General features: G+C 41.5%; 1 protein-coding gene across 4 annotated transcripts in view; it reads left to right on the top strand.

Annotated features, from left to right (window-relative positions):
• The window catches only part of JADE3 (jade family PHD finger 3), a 54090-nt gene that overhangs the window by 33804 nt on the left and 4147 nt on the right, over positions 1–16139 (top strand). For all 4 annotated transcript variants that reach the window (XM_015851218.3, XM_015851206.3, XM_015851226.2 and 1 more), the window contains 7 exons: positions 1860–2017; positions 3404–3594; positions 5738–5949; positions 8596–8763; positions 12352–12468; positions 12888–13361; positions 15188–15305. In XM_015851218.3, the coding sequence (XP_015706704.2) occupies positions 1860–2017; positions 3404–3594; positions 5738–5949; positions 8596–8763; positions 12352–12468; positions 12888–13361; positions 15188–15305 (1438 nt within the window). The remainder of the gene's footprint in view (positions 1–1859; positions 2018–3403; positions 3595–5737; positions 5950–8595; positions 8764–12351; positions 12469–12887; positions 13362–15187; positions 15306–16139) is intronic.

Genomic DNA, 16139 nt, shown 5'->3' with positions numbered 1-16139 from the left:
CAATATTTATTAATTTTAGCAACATGAAGCACTTTGTGTTGCTTACATGGTACTAGAGTGGTCAGGCATAGGGAAAGAAGAAGTTCATGCTCCATGGGTTTTGTGCACTAAAAATAGAGATGATACAGTTCACATACATAATGGATGATCAGAAGATGAATTTGCTGCTAAGCAATGTAGTTCGATGTAGTTGGAATACTAATGCCTTTCACTGCGTTTTTCATCTAGTGTTTGAAAAACACTGGGTTTGGTGTGAGCCGCTCCTGTGTTTCTTCAGTGACTGAAAAGGTAGTTTGTAAAAGCGCTTTATGCTTTACCTTAGGTAAGGTTTGAGGAGTATATTTTCTAATGATTAAACCAGTCATAGCATTTCTCAGTGGATTATTTCTTCCTCGTGGATTTCTATGGAACCGTGCCACATTAGTGTTCCTCATAAACCTAGCTCTTTTTGTAACAAAGAATATGAAAATTCCTTTTAAATGGTGTAGAACACTTCACATTTTATTTGTGACATGTAGACATGCTGCTTGGATAAAAACGGATGCTTATGGTCTTTCCACTCTTGCTCTTGTTTTCTGTACAGACCAAAGGGCTGCAGACAGAAGGTTGCAGTAAACAGTCTGATGCAAAGCAAAGCAGATACTCCTTAGTAGTAAATACAAAAGCCTCAAGAGCTGGTTGCTCGTTATTTTTGAGTTCCCATGTTGAGCTCCCAGCTGTAACAGTTAACTCGATGATTTCCAAGAACAGCTGAGAATTTTTGCAGTAGACATTAAGTGGTCTGGTGCTGTCAAGTTGAAAAGGGTGCATTAAGGTATTTGGCTCTAAAGTATTTTATTACTATTCTCACTATAAAACTGAATTTCCTAAGAAGGAGTTCAACCTTCCACAGCTTACTGCAGGGGTATTTTCCTTTTCATTTCATTACCCTTTGAAGATTTGATTTCTCATTGTGACTATACAGTTAATTAGTTGTGATGTCTCACCAATGCCAAGCCACAGTCACTGCTCTGCTTTAATGAATGTTAGACTGGTGCAAGGTATCAGTAGGGAGAAAAAAGCCCAAGAAAAACGAAACCCAGTCAAACAACAACAAAAGAGGGATTCATATGCCCTTTATTTAAATTTCATGCACCTCTATTTGACAGGTATTTACATTAAGTAAGCTTTATGACAACTGATAATGGTTCCATGCTCTTAAAAACATAATCTTCTTAAGCCAGAGGTTGATCGGTGCAGCTCGAGGCTTGTAATGGATAGGTTTGTGGTGATATGCAGTTGCAGGTTTCACCAGGTAGGTTTGCTAAAGGGATCTGAGCTGGGTTGTTGTGCAGCAGCAGCATCGCTGTACAGTGCCACGCAGAGATGGTGATACAGGCAGCTGTTTGTCTTTGATCTTGAAGATCCTGGCCACTAAATTTCAGATGGGCTTAGAGATAAACAAGTGCCTATACATCAGCCTTGCTAAGGCAACTGTTCTTAGACTGTGAAGAATATTGCAGTTTAAGGCAGCTTAACTGGGAGGGAAAAAATACATGTATCCTACCTTGTAAGGATAAAGCATGCAGACTGCCAAGTAAACGGAGCTGTTTGAAAATGGCATTACAAGTAGTAGACTAGGTACAGCCCTCCTTTCCCTCTCATCTTGGCTACCTGAAACAGCCTTCTTCTGATTAGGCTTTGAGCAGTATCATGGTTCTGCACATGAATTTATTTGTGTGTTGGCAGTCCTAAGAAAATTATCAACAAATGTGCATTGTTTCAGTGCAAACTATGAAAATATCTACTGCTTCACCTACTGCTTCCTCTGGGCAACCCTTTTTCCTCATGCCTCTCTCTTCCCTGGGTCTTCTTTGCAGGTGTTCCGCAAGGATCTCATTAGTGCCATGAAACTACCGGATTCTCACCATGTTAACCCCGATGAATATTATGTCTTTGCGGACACGTGGAAACAGGAATGGGAGAAAGGAGTCCAAGTTCCAGCCAGTCCAGAAACAATTCCACAGCCATCTCTCAGGTAATGGCAATTAGACATAGTGTGTGTGTGCAGAGCGTCAACTTGGAGAAGGTGGTCTGTCAAAAAGAGGTGGTCCAGGAGATAGATCTTTCATCCTCTCACGTTGTACTTCGACCAGGAAAACATAATGGTGTAGTCCTGCAACCCTTCCTGGCAGAAAAAGTGTTTGTTATAACGTGGAAGTATTATCTAGAGTCACCTGTGGAAGTATTACTGCCAGGATAGGCTTTGGGACAAAGATAAATGAACTGTCCAGTGAAAGTGCTGGTGCCAGCGTAATTTAATTTCCATTGAGGCTGTTATCAGTACCAAGTTGTTAAAATAAATATATTGCATCTCATACCAGCAATACTACATTAGGGGAAAAAATGGCTATAAATGTTGCTGGACCAGAGAACAGAAAAAGTCACAAGGAAACAAGAGAAAAAATGAGTGAGGTGATGGCGTGGAGAAGAGTGACAGAAGAACATAATGCTAACAGTCACAACACATGCTCTCCATTTAGAATTATGTGGGATACGGCTTGACTTTTGTCTACTTCCTCTTTCTTCCTCTTGCCTTGTTTCCCACAGCTTTTCTTTTCTCCTGGTGCTGGGGAGGGCTAGCTCTGGAAGGCATGCAGAGCTTCACATGCATGGCACCGTTCCACTTGGTATCTCTCTGGCTTCCTTTCACATGCAGGGCCTCTTGAACTAAATGCAGAGAAAGACTGACTTCTATCTAGCTAGGGTCAGTCTTTCCATTCCCATAGGCCAGTGTACTAGGCAAACACCAAGTTTTATCTTACAAAATAATTGAAAGGTTGAAAACACAGCAGTATTTTTTTCCCTCATTTCCTGGATGATTTTTAGCTGTTTTTCCACTGTACATTTTTGCTTGGCAACAGAGTCGTTCTTGCAGAACAAAAATACTTTTGTAGCATGGAGAAAGTATCGTTTGTAAAACAGTGGTAGACTGTTTAACCCAAATGAAGAGCGAGCATCTTCCTCTCCTTCCCACCCCCTGCAGCAGAATAAATCAAGCGTTTCCTGAGAAAGCTGGTGTCTTGAAGATTATCAGTTGACAAGATCGTAGTGAGTTTCATGCATAATGCTTTCTGTGCATTTCAAAAGCATTTATATCACCATTCTAGTAGCATTTCTTAAATTGAAAATATTATGCACAAGCTTGCATTTTAAATGTGATTCTGTATACATAGCAAACCTTAATGGATTTTATATGAAGAAATGACATTTACAGAATCCTGTCTTTCCCACTCTGGCTTCACTTACATACTAGCTTAAAATATGTGAAATGCTATTGATAACAAGTATTTTATGTCTTTCAAGGCTGAGTCTTAAAAAGTTGTATATAACTTTCTGTTTCCTTTTTGCCTTACATACGTAGGGTTGTCGCAGAAAAGGTGAAAGAAGTACTGTATACAAGACCCAGGAAGTATATCCACTGTTCCAGCCAAGAGCCTACAGAACCAGGTTACATCAACATCTTGGAATTGGCAGAGTCTATGTGTCGCTATGACTTGGATGATATGGACATCTTTTGGCTCCAGGAACTAAATGAAGAGCTCACTGAAATGGGTAATTCGCAACACATTCTAGTTTTTCAAGCAGCAGTTTATTTCTGTTGGTTGAATCGGAGTCTGTTCGGAGGTTTCTTAAAGATCTTTGAGCACCGAATGGAAATGCTAACAAAAATGAGATAATGGCAAAGCTATGGAATGTTTAAAATGAGTTGCTAGATCAGTTGGTGTTTTGTTTTACCTTTTATGCCTTAAAGCTTCTTTACATCCAAAATCATGTGCAGATTGTGCAGACTGATACAGGAGGGAAAAAGCCAACACCAGGTGGAATTAGTTTTAGGACTTTCAAAGTTAAGAATTTTGCATAGGAAAAACAGATGTTTCCATTTTTAATACTTGAGCATATTATTGCTACAAAATACAAAGGAGCTACAATATGCCTTTCTCTTAAAGAAATAATTAGGATTTGCACATGCTAGCTTATTGAAATCCTTCTAAGTATTTTTTATTTCCATGTAAGTTGTGGGCATTGAAGGCTTTGAGGGGGAGTAAGCTATGGGAAATAATCTTGAAGTTACTGCTGGATTAGCTGTGATGGGATAGCCTGTTTGACTGACATTCTTCCATGGTTGAGTGCAGGTTCTTGATGAAGGGCGGGTAGGAAAAAGAGAGTCAATTGACACTCCTGAATCTGCTATTCATGAAGAAAGAAGAACTAGTTGGGATGGATTAACTGCTGGTTATCTGCTGTATCAGCTATGAAATAGTGGAGACTGAGATCTCGAGGGGAGCAAGGAGAGAAAGTAGCCTTCTGGTCCTGGATTTAGGGAGAACAATCTTCTGCTTATTTGAGGAACTGCTGAGTGGGATCTGCAAGGCAGTTCTGAAGGGTGAAATTGTTGGAAAGAGATAGCAAAACTTTAAGGACCATCTCCAGGCATTCAAGAAAACAAGTAGTTGTGCCAGGAGACCAACGTGGTAAAGGAGGGAGCTCATGACTGAGCTCCAGTGCAAATGATGTATGTTAAAGGCAGGTATGCTTTGTAAGCATATTGGGTGCTCTTCATGAAACCAAAAAGCTTTTCTGGGACTGGAGTCTCCATCCATGGAGATTTTCAAGATCTAACTAAGCATGTTTCTGAGCAACCTAATCTGGATTCAGTGTTGATCCTGCTTTGAGCAGGGAGCTGGACTGAATCCCTCTGAGGTCCGTTCCTGCCTGAAAGATTCTGATTCTCTATATACAGGAGTGAAAAAATATCCTGGCATTATCCAAAACAGTTTAATAACATCAGGTACTTCGTATCAACAATCATTTTGTCTTTTCCATCTCACTGTTTATCAGTTGTGACAAGAAATCAATATTAGCACTTATTAGTAATCATGTATTCTTGTACATAATCCAGCAGTTATAGTGACGTTAGCCTCTAGTATCAGTGCTGCATGGGTGTCCCAACCTTTGCTAGCCTAAGTAAATATTGTACAACAGGCGGTGGCAGCATTTATGACTGACATTATTGAGGGGATGTGACTTTGAGATTTCTTGTAGCTGTGAACATTGTAGAGTTTCTGAGGGTGTCCCTAAAGCTGCAAGCTGAGGATCAATCTCAAAGCAAATCCTTTCAAGTAGATCTGCTTAGGGTACATTTGATTAGTGGTAAGTGTGTATAGCAGGCATAGTGTTCAAGTAAATAAGTGTCATGGATTGCTAATGGTGCATTTACTTACTGTTTCATAAAAAGAAATGGTTAAGAGCTCCTTTCTTATCTATTGTGCTGGCAACTCAAGGAGTGATGGCAACTTTTGTATCTTCATAACATCTGAAGTGTACTTGGTAATTTTTATTTGCTAAGGGATTCGTCTTCAGAATGAAGAACATTATGGATGATGTTGAAAGTCATCAGTGTTTCCTAGAATGATGGAGGTGGAGGAAGACTTAGATGAGAGAAGCAAGAAGTTATAGAAGCTTCTGTCTTTTATTCTGTAGTGCTTTTTTCAACGTGTAACTTTTTACTCCAGTAGTCTATTTGTATTTATGAGGTGAAGGTAATACTAGCTGGTGAGTTGGAAAAAAGAGTTATTTATTTTTGATGTAAGTAATGTTTGTAGTATTTGCTAGTTGTCCTGTTTTTCTGCCTCTCACTCTTGGTCAGAGGCATCTGACTGTATTCTGTTTCCCTTTTCCCTATTCTTCATTGTAGGATGCGGGCCCCTGGATGAAAACACAATGGAAAAAACTATTGAAGTGCTGGAGCGACACTGTCATGAGAATATGAATCATGCTATTGAGACTGAAGAAGGTCTGGGTATAGAGTATGATGAAGACGTCATCTGTGATGTGTGCCGGTCTCCTGACAGTGAAGATGGAAACGATATGGTGTTTTGTGACAAGTGTAATATCTGCGTCCATCAGGTGAGTGCCTGCAGAAGTATTGATGCTGTCCTGTCATCTTTGTTTATGTTTGCAAGTGTGGAATTTGAACCAGTATTAAATGTTAATTTGGAGGCCTTTGTAATTCTCTGGGTATGAAGAGTGATAGAATACCAAGTTAGGTTTTGTACTCTGAGAGTTACAGCAGATAAATGGCTGAGCACAGTCTGTGTAGTCTAGCTGTAACATGAAGTGTTGTCTGGACTTGCAAATGCTTCCTCCACAAGCATAAACGGTTCCCCTCCACATCCTTAGTAAACCTGCATTTGTAAATAAACAGGCCAGAGAATGCTGGCAGACTATATGTTAACAAATGTAAAGATCATCTGTTTTGCATCTGGGGCTTTTCCCTCCTCAGTTGACTAGTTAATTGGCTAAACACAGGCTCTCCAAGTTTAGCCACTTGAAATCATGTGTATAGATGCTTTAACAGACTGATCTTTTTTCCTAGAGGGCATAAGCACCTGCAAGAGCTGTGCTCTTAGTCTGAATGCTGCTCATGTTTTGTGGTGTTTCAGGTGTAGCCAGGACCTCACACCCAATGAGCTCAGCCTCATCAGGCAGAGGTATCCTCATAACTAAAAAGCAGATTTGAGCCTTGTGGTTTCTAGTGCATCCTGTTTGAGAAGGAATTTTACAGCTGGGCTGCTGGCTCCAAAGGCAGCCCCTGCTTGTGCCCCTTGAAAATACAGAAGAATTTGCAGCACAGGGCTTGGGGTTGCCTGCAGCACTGGAGCTGTTGGCCTGCTGCCTTCTAACCCTGCCCCTTCCCCAGCCACAGGATCTGAACCTGCTCAGCAGAAGCTGGGCTGGAGCTAATCCTAACAAAGTATAGCAGCAAACAACCAACCGAAAATATTTATCAGTTCAGGTTTTTTTCCAGATGGGCTCTAGTTCATCAAACAGCCTCAGGTCTGTTTGTCAGCACACTGCTTGGAGATGCGGAGGAGTGTGAGAGGTTTCTACCCTCACAGTGCTCTCTCATGCTGGTTCACATTGCTAAATTAATGATTTCCTAGTCAAGACCACCTCCACTTACTAGCTGTATTGAATTATACAGCATAGGAAGTTCCGCACGAATGTGCGCAAGAACTTCTTTACAGTGAGGGTGACGGAGCACTGGAACAGGCTGCCCAGGGAGGTGGTGGAGTCTCCTTCTCTGGAGATATTCAAGACCTGCCTGGATGCCTACCTGTGTGACGTGGTGTAGGGAACCTGCTTTGGCAGGGGGGTTGGACTCCATGATCTCTAGAGGTCCCTTCCAACCCCTACAATTCTGTGATTCTGTGATTCTGTAATTAGGAAGTGGTATATGTCCATTTGCAGCCTAAAAGTGATCTCTTGGTGTAATGCCACTTAGACTCGATGATCTCTAGAAGTCCCTTTCAAACCTTGCAATTCTGTTATTCTTCATGGGTAATATAAAGTGTTGGTGAGCATGTACCATTTAACAGGAAATGAAAATCACTTGTAAAATTTAGATTACAGCTCCCCCTGTTGGGCCTTTACAACAGTCAAACATGAATACAGCATTTAGGTTGGTCTGACTTGATGCTTTCATAATGCAGGATTTCATTCAGGGAAGTCACCCTCTCTCTAGGCAAAGCGTGATTGTGCAATATTGGACATCTCTTCATATTAAATACCAAGATCCTATAACCAGAAGGCAGGGAAAGCAAGCATGGGGAATTTGTACTAGATTTGAATCTTACCATACTGGGTCCCAGCTAATAATCTTGTTCTGTCAAGGATTTCAATGTTACTGTTCCCTGATATGTGCTGGGAATGGTGCGATTTTTCCTTTAAAATCTGCTTTATTGATAAAGCTTTTACTGGGGGCAGCTGAGCGGAGTTGCACCTCAGTGCAACCAATGGTTTCAAGTATGGTCAGCTTGTGAATATGTGTGTCTGCGCAGCAGGATGTGTCTACATGAAGGTATAGTTAGCCATTCAGAACTGCTATGAACCTGAACTAGAAAGCAAACCTAAGTTTCTTTTTTACTTTTTTTGTCCTCAAACTTAGCAAAAGTTAATAAATCTCTCAGTTTCCAGGAGGCCCCAGGGAAACAGGCAAAGCAGAACCTCATGATTTTGGTATATACTGTTGTAATTTTTTGAGGCAATATTGTATATAAATATTTGAAGTCATAAACGGTTCTCAGAACTGTAACCACAAAAGTAATTGAATGTCACAGGAAAGAATCTTCAGTCAAACAGTTCTTATCACTTCACATCTGAATAGAATAATGTTGGAGCATAAAGTTGTTAATGGTAGGGGAATGTCTGCTTATAGAGATGCCTGTTTTTTGCTTCAGAAACATAAAAAGACACTGAATGCAAAGGTGAAGGTTGTAACACCAGTGTTGTTCAGTTACAGCGGCTGTTTTATACAAGAACAAATAACGCCAAGACACGTTTTAAAAAGAAACTGGCATGAAAAGGCTTTGTTTTAATAGGTTGTTAATCTCTTTGATCACCTGACTCCTTTTAAGGTAAAGAAATTAGAGAAAGATCAAGTGAAGGGCAAACCGTGCCTTTAGGATTTGAAAGCTTCATGCCATCTGAGAACTAATGTTTGGATGTAAAATGCTATCAGTGCACTGATCTCAATCCCTGTTTTCTTCCAAGGCATGCTATGGAATCTTGAAAGTCCCCGAAGGGAGCTGGCTGTGCCGCACCTGTGTTCTGGGGATACATCCTCAGTGCCTCCTGTGTCCGAAACGAGGAGGTGCCATGAAAGCCACCAGGACAGGGACCAAGTGGGCACATGTGAGCTGTGCTCTCTGGATTCCAGAGGTAAAGTTGAATTTCTGCCTCATTCTTCTGTATTCTAATCTCCTGCTCCACCTTCTCTGTGTTCCTTCCTCTGCCTTTTCACATTCTCGTGATTTAAGGTATCTGCATGGGCGTTATTCTGATGAGTCTGCAGAATCTGTTGAAGATTGGGAAAGAGTCCAGCTTATGTTCCATTAATTAATTAATCTCTTTGTCCTTCCCCATTAACTGAGCAGTCTCTTTATGGTGTCATTATGAGATCTGAGTGACCTGCTGGAAAGGTTCAGTGATGTAAGCTACTACTTGCTGCACAACTGCAGCTTCCTTGCCTCTCTTAGTTCTTGGTCTCTTAGTGTGCTCTCAGTTAGGAATATAATTTGCACTGAATACATCCAGTTTTATTTATTGAGACAAAAAATTCCCAGGCAAATTGTATGGTATGTGTTGGATGGATTCTAAGATGTGGAGATGTTTGTAGGCAAGTTCTTTGCACTAAAATCAGACATGTTTCTGAATGGTGGAGAGATGAGGCTTTTGTCTTCTATGTTATATTTTATAAGGACTGTTTAGATTCATGCCTGTGTTCATATATAGAGCTTAATAATGAAGCTTTACGTTTCCTCTATTTAGAATCAGATTTAGCATCAAATTATGATTCTGTATATTGAAACAGTCACTCAAGTATAGAGGATGTGTGTGTTTAATTTTGTACTCAGAGTGATATTTGTGCTTTCTTTCTGGTAAGATCCACAGATCCCTTGGAGTGGGTGGCATAGTGTGAGGTTACAGCCATGTCTATTGGCACCATGACATTGAGGGGTGCTTTATTCCCAAACCTTCAGCTCTCAAGCAGCCTTGTCAAGATTCTGGATGACTTTTTAATTTGGAAGCCTGCTGTGGTGTGCAGTTCCTAGCTCTATGCTAGGCATATATGTAATTGTCAGTGGACTTATCTTTGCAGTTCTGCTTTCCCTTCAGGCCAGCTTGTAGTTCTGGTGTCTCATCCACCTCAAGTAAGAAAGGAGCAGAGGAAAAAAGAAACAGAACCTGAAAGATTAAAATAAGTAAATAAAAGCCTCCTGCCTTCTCCTCCTGCACTTTTAAAGTGCTTTGGCTGGAAGCTGTCTTAGCTCTGAGCAAACTGGTTTCCGTAAGAGGTCCTTCCTGCATGCGGTTGCCTTGATGTTCACCCCAGCAGGAGCAAACTGGCAGGTTTGGAAAGCAGCTGACCACGGGACAGGGAGCACCTGCTGGCTGCTTACCTGCCCACCTCCCTCCGGCTGAGGGAGAGCAGCCAGCAGAGTGCCCAGGTGGGAGAGCTCGAATCCAGCTGCTCCCACAGCACAGTCGACAGCTCCAGGCCTCAGGCACCTCCTCCTCTCTGTGCCCATGCCAAGTGTGTCAGGCATAGCAAGGAGGTGGCACCTGCCAGGAGAGGTTGGAAATGCCTCTTGGATCCCTTCAGCCTCTTCTTCTGCATCGGTGCTTTTAAAAACAAAATGAACTACAATTCTCTCACCAGAGAAGCCTGGCTATTTTTGCTTGTTTGTTTTTGAGAATCTCTGCTAAAACAGCAGGTTCTTGTCTGGAGAGACACCATGGCTTCATGTGCTCCGGGCAACTAGAAAGGGACAGAGTTTTGAAGACCTTGAAATACTTTATGGAAGAATGTTTACTCCCTTGGAAAACCCCTCAAAGAAACAAATTAAGTTGCTGCCACTTCCCCACCACTCCCCTAACAAAATGGGGCAAGGCAGAGTGCAGAGGAAAATGGGCCGTGCTCGTGTTTGTGGTAAAAGATCCAAGAGGGACTTGATTGAGTTTGTAAATATAGGCTAGCATTGTTGTAGGCAGTTGCACCAGGTATTTCACATCACCAATAGATTCAGCAACCTCTTGGAATGCTTTGTTTTGTCTCGTTTCTTCCCTCCCTCCCCCTCCTTGCAGGCTAATAGTGTAGGAAGGCTGTCTTGACCCTCCCCGGGCCATATTGGACATTTGAAGGTTTTTACTTTACCAAGTGTACTCACTGTTGGTTTTTATCCTTTTATTCTTCTGCCAGCATTATCTGTTAGTGTAAATGTGTCTCTTCTTCCATCATTTCTTAGAAGATATTCTTGGAAAAAAGGGAGGGAGTTTGACATCAGAAAATGTACGTTGTTTTGAAACTTATTTCTCTGCCTTAGATGACCGATGGCAGACACATCCTCCCTCGGTCAGTGCGTTGTTGGCTGAAGCAGAAAGTAATTTTTCCTTGCTACAGCTGCAGAACTATCAAATGACCACCTTCAGCCGCTGCTGTGAGTGGCTGCGCTCCAGCTGGGGTGCCTCCCCAGCCACTGGTGCAGATCACTGCCTGCTAACACACGGCTACTGGTGGCAGGCCATCAGCGGAGCAGCGGATAGCAGGGTGATAACAGAGATGTCGGCTCTGAGTGTAAATTGCAGAGAGCAGGCTTCAGCAGCCCGCTGTTCTCACTCTCTCCCACTCTTACTTCTTCAGAGTATGGCAGACAAAATGTTACCAGGCACAACACAGAGAAATAATGGAGAAGCTGCATGTTAAGGCAGGCGGTCATTTCGATCTCAGGATGGGAGGTTTGGGGAAGTGAAAAGGTTGGCTTCTGTGCTCTCTGGATCCATCATGAGTTCAAACAGTCTTTGCTTTGACTTCTCTCTTTGAATGTTAGAAACATGCAGGTGGCAGGAGGCCAGTATAAATAAACTGCACCTGACTCTAAGCGCCTCTTTGTGTTTTTACAAAGTGGAGTAACATAAACAGGCAGCGCTACAAGCTGAATGGGCAACATTTCTAACATAAATACCTCTGGAGAAGGAGCAGGGAGAGGATGAATAGGGACAGAGAGTGACAAGATATGTCCCAACTACTCCTGGTATGCACAGTGAAAAGCTGGTACGACTGCCTGAAGTTTTTGAAAGGAATATAGGCAACATGGCAAATTGATGCGACCCCATCATTCTCAATGGAGATCTTGCTTACTGTTCTTCAAAACAGTGCAAAAGATAAGAGAGTATCAAAAATACTCAGTTTGAGAATAGCAACTTGGACTTTCAGACTTGATAAAGGTAGCATTGATGTCTTTGGATATGCCTGCCTCACAGAGAAGGTCTGCCAAAACAAAGTCTTTCTTCATCAGGGATTAAGCAGGTTTTAATATTAATATGTGCATCAGTTGATAGCTGAGGTACCTTTGCAGAGAGGCCCCCACCCCACCTTAGTTTCTCAGCATGGACAACAGACAACTGGTAAATTACTATAACAGTGGATAGGTGGACAGAATTGAAAGGGAATAAACTTTGCTATCGTTTGCTTCAGTCTCTGAAATGGCTCATAACATGGCATGCTGTAGCTGCCTCAAATGTTCTGAAAAATTACAACTGCTAGCCACCAGGTTAAACTAATTGCATTCCACAGTATTGTTTTCTTCATGTGGAATCTCCTCAAGTCACTTGTTACGAAGTATGAGCACGCAGAGATCACTGAATGAGACAAATGGTGGTCATACTTGCGGTCACACCTCTGGGATTAGTGGAGAGCTTGTTTTTATTGCCTTGATAACTGTTTTCTGTGCTGTTTTTTGTTTTCAGGTTAGTATTGCTTGCCCAGAAAGGATGGAGCCGATCACAAAGGTCTCTCACATTCCACCAAGTCGATGGGCTTTAGTGTGTAGTTTATGCAAACTGAAAACCGGTGCTTGCATTCAGGTATGTACTTGTCTTCCTGTGACTCTTGAGTTTGTGGGATGGGGAATTTAAGGTTTTTGAATTTTCTTCAGTGAAGACAACTGCCGGATAGCTCCCTATCCATATCATCGTGGCTACTAACAAATCAGTTCCCTAAGCACTCCAGCATAGAGAGTGAGAAGTTTCTATCAATTGCCTTCCTTTGAATGAGGCTGAGATGCATTAAGTACTGATAGTATGTGGATCAGAAATTGATCTTTTCACTGAGTGCCATTCACAGACGAAAAAAGAACAAATCACGCTTTTCTGACTTAGAAATATCAGCTGATTTCTTCAGAATGCTTAAATTTGGTTTTGTAGGGATGAAGTTTCAAGTAATTATGTTTTTTTTTCTAGTTTGTTTCTACTCCTAGTGACTTTTTTGTGTCTTTCATTTGTAGTGTTCAGTGAAAAGCTGCATCACTGCCTTTCATGTCACCTGTGCCTTTGAGCATAGCTTAGAGATGAAGACTATCCTGGATGACGGGGATGAGGTCAAATTCAAGTCATACTGTCTAAAGCACAGCAAGAACAAACAGAATTCTCTGCCTGATGTTGATGAACACCCCAAAAGCATATCAGATCAGAAGCAAACAGAGAGTGAGAAAACCAGTTTACGAGCCCAGAAACTCAGAGAGCTGGAAGAAGAGTTTTACTCACTGGTTAAAGTGGAGGATGTTGCAGCAGAACTGGGCCTCCCTAAACTTGCTGTAGACTTCATCTACAATTACTGGAAACTAAAGCGGAAAAGCAACTTTAACAAACCTTTGTTTCCTCCCAAGGAGGATGAAGAAAATGGCTTGGTGCAGCCAAAAGAAGATAGTATTCATACTCGCATGAGGATGTTCATGCATTTGAGGCAGGACCTAGAGAGGGTAAGAGTTTTAACTGGTAAAAATGATGCGCAAGTGAGCGGCTGCTTTGTCTGGGCAAAAGTGGGAATGGGAGAAGCACAGGGAGGTGATTTATGAAATAATAATAATAAAAAGGTAAGGCCTTGAACTCCATTCTGATGGTACGCTGCACGTTGCAGAGACTTGGAGAAGCCATCCCTTTTCAGTTCAGTGAGAGATTCACCGTGAACACTGTGTTTCCTGCCTTGCATAGAGGTTTCTCCCTTATATAATGTAACACATCTGTTTCCGTCCACAACGGACGTACTTGAGCACTGACTCTTTGATTTCAATGTACGTTGAATTTGCCTAGGTAATGCACCAAGTATTCCACAAAAACTTGAAACAGACCTTCTCACCCTCATAGAGGGCAATTAGGTGAAGTCCTGGGTTAACTACTACAGAGGCTTTTTATTTCTACACATGAAGAAGGATGCTGACTTATGCTCAGGCAGCTTCCCGTGACACCTGATTCAGGCCCCTTACTCACCTCCCTTCTTTGACAGCGTGCTGTTGTCAGCTAGCCTTAGGTAAGGGAAGGCTGAATCACATCTCATGCTCTTAAATAAACTGGACACTTTCCCTGCACGCAGCTGCCCAGGGTGCTACAGTTGGTTAGCTGTTGGAAAACAGCCCATCTGGCCTAGCACTGCCTGTGGCTTCACCGAGTAGAGTGAAAAGGAAATAATCTTTTTATCAGTATCCAGCTTGGCTCTTTACCAGCTTATCAGCTAACCAGCATTTGGAAAATATGGAGTCCTTGAGCAAAATCCAGAGCAGGAATTTGGCCCCTACTTAAATATGTTATATATGTATACTTTATACATACACATATGTTATGTATGTATACTGTATACATACATAACGTGCTTTGAATGGAAGATTTTCTTCTCAGAGTTTCTGAACTTCCCATACGATAAGATTTCCAACTGAGATATGTCTTGGGGTGAAAATTCATTTGGGAATTTTGGAATTTCCTTTCTGGAGAGAGAGGCTTCAGTTTCTGAACAGCTCAAGTTAATTGCTGGGGAAAGTATACATGGCAAATATCTTTCATCCTGCCCCTTTGCTGCTTCTGTGTTCTGCAGGCTCTTCCAGGTCTGAATCACAATTTTCTTCGCCTCTTCCTGTTTTCATTACGCTAGGTGGAAATATTGCTATAAACTCAAACAGTAAAAGCAGAAATATGTGGAACTGTAATGGGGTCTGAAAATAAACTGCTGAATGAGTCAACAAAAATGTGTAAAGTGTGCAAGAAGCTGCAGTGTTCTTTTAGGGCTGATTTACATGTTAATTCCAGTCCAAAGACACCAGCTCTATGTAGTAGCTTTGCTACAAGTATTACTTTGTAAAGTAGCAATAATCGTAGGAGAAAACAAACAAATTTAGCTGTTAAAAACCATTCTGTGAAGCATTTTGAAAGGAAACTCTGGAAGAACTGAGTATTGGCTGCAGTGAGATGCCCAGCATAGTTGTGTGGTGGAAGCAGGCTATCAAACAAGCAATCCATACAGATCATGTGCTTCTCCTTTGACTGGAATTTTGTGTTCCCTTCCTGTTCTTATAGATGAAAATACATTCTGCTGTCTCACGAAACACGTTCAAGGCGTTCTGCAAACTGGCAGTAAGAAAAAAAAAACGCAGGATTTGTTTTATATTCATAGTTACATATGTTCAGTAACATTTATGAGGTGTTTGCCAAGGGATTTTGCTCACAGTGTTCCTATAATTCTGTTGTTGATACAATATTTCTCCTGTGTCAGGATATTTTTTAATTTTATACTAAGTCTCCTGTTGTTTCTCTGTAGGTAAGAAATCTCTGCTACATGGTAAGCAGGAGAGAGAAACTGAAGCTGTCTCACAGTAAAGTACATGAACAGGTCTTCAACTTGCAAGTTCAGCTCGTTAATCAGGAAATTGCAGCAGGTAATCATATGAATGTCAAATATTTATAAATTAGAACAAAATTCTTATTCCATAGATGCTCCTGCCATATGCCGATTAGTTTCCAATTACTGTGGCACCCAGGAAGCAGAAACAAACTGATAGAGATCTCTAGATTTTTGCTTCTTTGGGACGCTGTTTCATGGTACTGTTTGTCCACAGCAAGCTCTGCTCTCCAACTGAGAAGCTTTTTGCTTGCTGTAGTTAATTTCTTCAGGCAAATGAGAAGAGTGACTGACAGGAATTGCAGTTCTCACATTGCCTTGAGTACTTAATGAGAATTACGGAGGAGTGTATCTTAGCTTGTGATCTGTAAACTTCCTTCAAAAAGGGTCTAAGCACTGTTGTTTCTAACAGTGAATAGTAACTGCTTTGTACCAAAACAAACCCTGACCATAATTTTTATTAAATCTGTGTCCTGAAGTGAGGAACATGGCATTGGATGGTCCTGTACACAGCCAGGAGCTGGACCCAACGATCCTTATAGGTCCCTTCCAACTTGGGATATTAAATGATTTGGAAAGAGGAAGAGTATGCATTACAGTGCAATTACTTTTATTTTTATTATTATTTTTTTTTAATAGGAAGGTAATTGCTTCTACAGTGTGAAATAGAAATCTCAATGTTTGTTCAAGATTTCCATAACCAACTTTGAGTGAAACCTTTATGTTTTTTCTCTACTCCAGAGCCATGGATAAGTTTTGTTAGTACTGACAGGTTTTTGATTGCTTTTTTAAACTGTTTCAGATGAGATTAGGACACACCCTCACTCAGAGGGTGGTGATGCACTGGAACAGGTTGCCCAAGGAGGCTGTG

The sequence above is a fragment of the Coturnix japonica genome, chromosome 1 (assembly GCF_054131305.1).
Source record: "Coturnix japonica strain WE chromosome 1, WE-NBRP24, whole genome shotgun sequence".
Taxonomy (NCBI): Eukaryota; Metazoa; Chordata; class Aves; order Galliformes; family Phasianidae; genus Coturnix; species Coturnix japonica.
The sequence above is the reverse complement of the archived record's forward strand: the minus strand, read 5'-3'. Positions and strand labels throughout refer to the sequence as shown.